General features: G+C 36.5%; 1 protein-coding gene across 1 annotated transcript; it reads right to left on the bottom strand.

Moving 5' to 3' along the window:
* Nucleotides 1-637: 637 nt before the first annotated feature.
* Nucleotides 638-6,570, bottom strand: LOC117321449 (ubiquitin-conjugating enzyme E2 4-like). The gene is made up of 5 exons (XM_033875868.1): nt 6,447-6,570; nt 5,888-6,012; nt 5,681-5,711; nt 2,565-2,592; nt 638-1,289 (listed from the first exon to the last, which is right to left on the bottom strand). Exons 1-5 carry the CDS (start codon nt 6,560-6,562, stop codon nt 1,038-1,040), a joined length of 552 nt encoding a protein of 183 aa, XP_033731759.1. The 5' UTR covers nt 6,563-6,570; the 3' UTR covers nt 638-1,037.
* Nucleotides 6,571-6,772: the final 202 nt, after the last annotated feature.

The following is a 6,772-nucleotide window of genomic DNA, read 5'->3' as shown; positions in this document are numbered from 1 at the left end:
CTGAACTTCAAATTCCAAAACCCAAGATAGCTACCTGTGGGTCATTTTTCTCCGATCAATGTCTAAATTAGATATGAACTAGTGAACTTTATGTGAAAGTTTCTGAGAAATAGCGATAACTTTGTCAAAATTCAAAATGGCGCTCGTTGACCTCGTCGTTTTCGGATCAGTCCCAAAATTGATCATGCAAAACTCTATAGACCAAGTGGAACATTAAACCTTGCATGATGGTCACAGAATCCTGATGTCAGTACACCACATACCACCTGGAGCATGTATGCATAATATTTCAGCAATATGAAGTACCAAGTTTTAAAAAAATGACCTACATGTCGGCCAAATTTTGTACCTACATTTGTACAGGTATTTGATTTTTACCCTTGGTCTTGGTGATTTAAACATTCATGCACTTTATCGTCGAACACACAAATGGATGAGAAATTAGTTCTTACAACGTATGAATTTCTCTCTTCTTCGAAAATATTACTTTGAACTACATTTTTATGGTGGTCCCGGTGGACCTATTAGTTTTATCGACTTTTTGATACTGGTCTGGCGTCGAGTAAGACCAACATAGAAAACACGTTAGAATAATTCAGACTAAATTTTAGTATGCAATGTGCAAAAGAAAAAGAAGTCATGATTGCGAATACAGTTTAATTACAAAAGAAAAGTTGAAGCACATGCAGATACCCGAAATGTATACAGTTATCTAGGTTGGAGTCCAACAAATATACATTTATTCATTGTAATGCAATATAATCAATGTATGTGTTATGTTAACAGCTTGACGGACAGCTATAGACCGATCACTAAACGACTAGTACCTCCTGTACTGGGGTACCCGTGAAAGTGTCCATCTAAACTATTTGCAAAGAGAAAATAAAAGTTGCAAATAAGTAAACTGTGAGCCTTAATTAATACCAGTTACTGTGATATTTTAGCACTATTCAGAAATGCATTAACATTAAGAAATTTAGTTGAAGTCGTTAAATAGTGAAATAATTACAAAAAATAACTGTCATTGTAAAAAGACTTCAACGCTTCACACTCTCCTTCGCCTTCCTGACATAATTTCCCCTGAAATGCGTGTACTCGTTCAGTAGCTCGTGGTCCATGGAGTTTTCTGGCTCTGGTCGTCCAAGCAGGGAAAAGAGAGCATTGATGATCTGCTCCATGGACCTCGATGCAGGAGACCAGTCATCCTTCGACAAGAAACCAAGGCACACCTGTCCGTGTTTCTGGTCTACATTCAGGTGGTATGGGATGTTGTCTGTGTCAAAGTTGATCTACAACAGTACACAAAACAAGGCTTACCTATGCGGATCACATACAATTGATAAAAATAATTGAACGAAGAAGTTTATAAACATATACAATCAGAGACATATATACAGATCGCCGGGAATCTCCAATTTTCGGAAAGTCCCTATGGGGTTTTCGAGAATACGGATAAATGACAACAATGTGCATGCTAATCAAGACCACATTCCATAAGTATGATAGTTTTTGGTTAATGTGGTAACTTTTTTAGTGGCCTAGATAAAACGATGTGCTTTTTGTGTGCGTTTAAAATTGACGATGTTTTGGTCTGACGTAATGGCGGCTAATTACAAATTGGACATGTCGAATAGGACCCAATGGATTTTCGAAAATACGGATAAATGACAACAATGTGCATGATCAATAAGACTATATCCCATAAGTTTGATAGTTTTTGGTTAATGTGGTAACTTTTGTAGTGGCCAAAATAAAACGATGTGCTTTCTGTGTGTATTTAAAATGACGATGTTTTGGCCTGACGTAATGGCGGATTAACCAGAACATGTCGAATAAGTTCCAGTACATCGATACACACATGCGCAAAGCCCGATTTACCTGTGCTCGCGTGTGTTTGATAGGGGACAGGGCGCTCTCGATAAGGGATATGCTTGAGTGGTCACGAATAAAGGGAGCCACTACGTGTACGGGGAAATAGCGATGTTACTTATCTCTCTGTATATATGTCTCTGATACAATGTAGAAAATACCAATACAAACCATTGTAAAAACTGACTGTTCCAATAAATAGTACGGGCTCTACTTATTTTTTGTGGCAATACAAGAGGTATTTTTTGTGACTGAATGTGGTACCCATTTGTACAGCTGGATAGGCGCCAATAAAACATGACGGCCATATACAGGTTATCGAAACTCTACAATACCAATTTCAAGCAAGGGGAGATAAACCATGGAGGACTGGGTCATTTATGAATAGAACAACACTTTAGTATTAATGTTCAATAATTGCTTCTATGTGTTCTCTGATAAGTTAAGTACAAGCAATAGTAGCTGTCCTGTTTACGTGATTAAAACAATAGTCTATATTTTCTTAAGAAACTCCTGGCTGACAGAGAGGGTGGTAGTGCTAAATGTTATTTGTAATACAGTAATCAATGAAGTGCTGGTGCTGGTGTTGGGGATTACAATGGTCGTTATGTACAATGTGCGATATATTTATAAATTCTTCCATAATGAATGTGTGACAATAAGTACTCCATGATGACGTAGTTCAGACTACTAACCGTGGGTGGCTCCAGTGGATAGTTGTCCCTGACAAAGTTAAGGAGTATACTTCAATAATTAAATCTATAACCCTATGTTTAAAGCACGCGAAAAAAAAGTTTCCTGACAAAACCTATTTTTTAAATACAAATGCATTAATATGTTCTATTTTTTTAAAACTTAGCTTTTCTTTCAATCAAATACACTTTATTGTTGAAGTCCATATATGCATACTCTTGAGGGGAGAGACACCTGCTTTTCCGGAGAAATCCGACTTGGTCAGGCAGGTAACCCAATATCTTATTTCTACATTCGATTGGGGCACTGAACCCCGATTCCCTAGATGAACGGTTTATATGATTTACCATTGTGCCACCCGAACACAAACATATAACGTAATGTTTAAAGTCCTTGATGGTAGCAGTGACGTACAGATACATTTATAGTCATTGGTGATAGCAGTGACGTACAGATACATTTATAGTCATTGGTGATAGCAGTGACGTACAGATACATTTATAGTCCTTGGTGATAGTAGTGACGTACAGATACATTTATAGTCATTGGTGATAGCAGTGACGTAAAGATACATTTATAGTCATTGGTGATAGCAGTGACGTAAAGATACATTTATAGTCATCGGTGATAGTAGTGACGTAAAGATACATTTATAGTCATCGGTGATAGTAGTGACGTAAAGATACATTTATAGTCATCGGTGATAGTAGTGACGTAAAGATACATTTATAGTCATTGGTGATAGCAGTGACGTACAGATACATTAAAGTCATTGGTGATAGCAGTGACGTACAGATACATTTATAGTCATTGGTGATAGCAGTGACGTACAGATACATTTATAGTCATCGGTGATAGTAGTGACGTAAAGATACATTTATAGTCATTGGTGATAGCAGTGACGTAAAGATACATTTATAGTCATTGGTGATAGCAGTGACGTACAGATACATTTATAGTCATTGGTGATAGCAGTGACGTACAGATACATTATAGTCATTGGTGATAGCAGTGACGTACAGATACATTATAAGTCATTGGTGATAGCAGTGACGTACAGATACATTTATAGTCATTGGTGATAGCAGTGACGTACAGATACATTTATAGTCATTGGTGATAGTAGTGACGTACAGATACATTTATAGTCATTGGTGATAGCAGTGACGTACAGATACATTTATAGTCATTGGTGATAGCAGTGACGTACAGATACATTATAGTCATTGGTGATAGCAGTGACGTACAGATACATTTATAGTCATTGGTGATAGCAGTGACGTACAGATACATTTATAGTCATTGGTGATAGCAGTGACGTACAGATACATTTATAGTCATTGGTGATAGCAGTGACGTACAGATACATTTATAGTCATTGGTGATAGCAGTGACGTACAGATACATTTATAGTCATTGGTGATAGCAGTGACGTACAGATACATTATAGTCATTGGTGATAGCAGTGACGTACAGATACATTTATAGTCATTGGTGATAGCAGTGACGTACAGATACATTTATAGTCATTGGTGATAGCAGTGACGTAAAGATACATTTATAGTCCTTGGTGATAGCAGTGACGTAAAGATACATTTATAGTCATTGGTGATAGCAGTGACATAAAGATACATTTATAGTCATTGGTGATAGCAGTGACGTAAAGATACATTTATAGTCATTGGTGATAGTAGTGACGTACAGATACATTAAAAGTCCTCGGTGATAGCAGTGACGTACAGATACATTTATAGTCATTGGTGATAGCAGTGACGTAAAGATACATTTATAGTCCTTGGTGATAGCAGTGACGTAAAGATACATTTATAGTCATTGGTGATAGCAGTGACGTAAAGATACATTTATAGTCCTTGGTGATAGCAGTGACGTAAAGATACATTTATAGTCATTGGTGATAGTAGTGACGTACAGATACATTAAAAGTCCTCGGTGATAGCAGTGACGTAAAGATACATTTATAGTCATTGGTGATAGCAGTGACGTAAAGATACATTTATAGTCCTTGGTGATAGCAGTGACGTAAAGATACATTTATAGTCATTGGTGATAGCAGTGACGTAAAGATACATTTATAGTCATTGGTGATAGCAGTGACGTAAAGATACATTTATAGTCATTGGTGATAGTAGTGACGTACAGATACATTAAAAGTCCTCGGTGATAGCAGTGACGTAAAGATACATTTATAGTCATTGGTGATAGCAGTGACGTAAAGATACATTAAAAGTCCTCGGTGATAGCAGTGACGTACAGATACATTTATAGTCATTGGTGATAGTAGTGACGTACAGATACATTTATAGTCATTGGTGATAGCAGTGACGTACAGATACATTTATAGTCATTGGTGATAGCAGTGACGTACAGATACATTAAAGTCCTCGGTGATAGCAGTGACGTACAGATACATTTATAGTCATTGGTGATAGTAGTGACGTACAGATACATTTATAGTCATTGGTGATAGCAGTGACGTACAGATACATTATAGTCATTGGTGATAGCAGTGACGTACAGATACATTTATAGTCATTGGTGATAGCAGTGACGTACAGATACATTTATAGTCATTGGTGATAGCAGTGACGTACAGATACATTTATAGTCCTTGGTGATAGCAGTGACGTAAAGATACATTTATAGTCCTTGGTGATAGCAGTGACGTAAAGATACATTTATAGTCCTTGGTGATAGCAGTGACGTAAAGATACATTTATAGTCATTGGTGATAGCAGTGACGTAAAGATACATTTATAGTCATTGGTGATAGCAGTGACGTAAAGATACATTTATAGTCATTGGTGATAGTAGTGACGTACAGATACATTTATAGTCATTGGTGATAGCAGTGACGTACAGATACATTTATAGTCATTGGTGATAGCAGTGACGTAAAGATACATTAAAGTCATTCGTGATAGTAGTGACGTACAGATACATTTATAGTCATTGGTGATAGTAGTGACGTACAGATACATTTATAGTCATTGGTGATAGCAATGATGTATAATAAGTCCCTGGTGGTAGTTAAAGTTTTCATACAAGTTGATGATTGTGAAGATACATTTAATTTTGTGATACATAGGGTCAAGGATACGGTATGTAAACACAGGCTGTGAAGCTTCCTCCTGAAATGAAAAAAAACAACATACATTTAGTTAATCTCTTGTTCAGTAAAACATCAGTGGACATTTGGTTCATTAATTCACTAATATTGGTAATATTCTAATATTGTCTCTGTGATTAATGATTTACACTTTTTTTCTAATCCAAGGTAGCATTTTGTATCTCCCAATTGTCTTACCCGAGTAGTCGGATTCCTCAGGGCCTGGGATGACAGCCCGCCACATGTGAAGGTTGTCGGATACAAGGGTCACTTGGATACCACAGGGCTGACTCTTCTGGAGTTGGACAAATTCTTTATGTAACCTGTATAGAGAAATGAACATTAAGATTCTAAAGAACCTTTAAGAATATAAAGTTTATAAATAGACGATATCCATCCACAGGGACAAAGGGGCAAGACCCAGTAAGCAAAATAAAAGTAAACATGGGATTTGAATGGGATTTGAAATCTACATTTAGCGAGTTTTGTTTTTAAAATTCTTTATTAGCTTCAGGCCTCTCTCCAGAGCCATTACATGAGATATCCACCCTATACAATTGAACAAACATGACCATGGACGTTAAATACAAGGTACTTTCGCTTAATGTACATAATATGTTATGAATGATAATTTTTTTATCAAACGGTAGTGTTCGTTGTAATATTTAGAACTCGTTTGACGGTTATTAAAATGAGCTGAAAAAAACAGCATTGTTATCAGTGGATGGCAGATATAAAAAGGATCCCGCCCGATTACCTTTTCGTGTATTGCTGCTGTAGTCCGGCCATATTGTTTCGGGTATATCCTACTTTCTGTTTCGATGTAAATGCCGAGTTGCTATTTTGTACAATGACGTAATTAATAAATATCATTGTGTATATGTACGTCCATGGAATTACATACTGTACTTTCGTTTTGGTGTACATTTATTATCCCCATACATACACGCGCTCATCTACTAATTACATACTGTACTTTCGTTTTGGTGTACATTTATTATCCCCATAGATACACGCGCTCATCTACTAATTACATACTGTACTTTCGTTTTGGTGTACATTTATTATCCCCATAGATACACG

The sequence above is a fragment of the Pecten maximus genome, chromosome 2 (assembly GCF_902652985.1).
Source record: "Pecten maximus chromosome 2, xPecMax1.1, whole genome shotgun sequence".
NCBI lineage: Eukaryota > Metazoa > Mollusca > Bivalvia > Pectinida > Pectinidae > Pecten > Pecten maximus.
The sequence above is the reverse complement of the archived record's forward strand: the minus strand, read 5'-3'. Positions and strand labels throughout refer to the sequence as shown.

What these genes read in the sequence shown, in the direction of transcription:
- LOC117321449 (XM_033875868.1), bottom strand. Translation starts at nt 6,562, where the DNA reads ATGATATTTATTAATTACGTCATTGTACAAAATAGCAACTCGGCATTT. An exon ending in CAGCAGCAATACACGAAAAG is followed by an intron (nt 6,013 to 6,446) that starts GTAATCGGGCGG and finishes TTCTCTATACAG; the next exon opens with GTTACATAAAGAATTTGTCC. An exon ending in ACAGCCTGTGTTTACATACC is followed by an intron (nt 2,593 to 5,680) that starts GTATCCTTGACC and finishes TAACTTTGTCAG; the next exon opens with GGACAACTATCCACTGGAGC.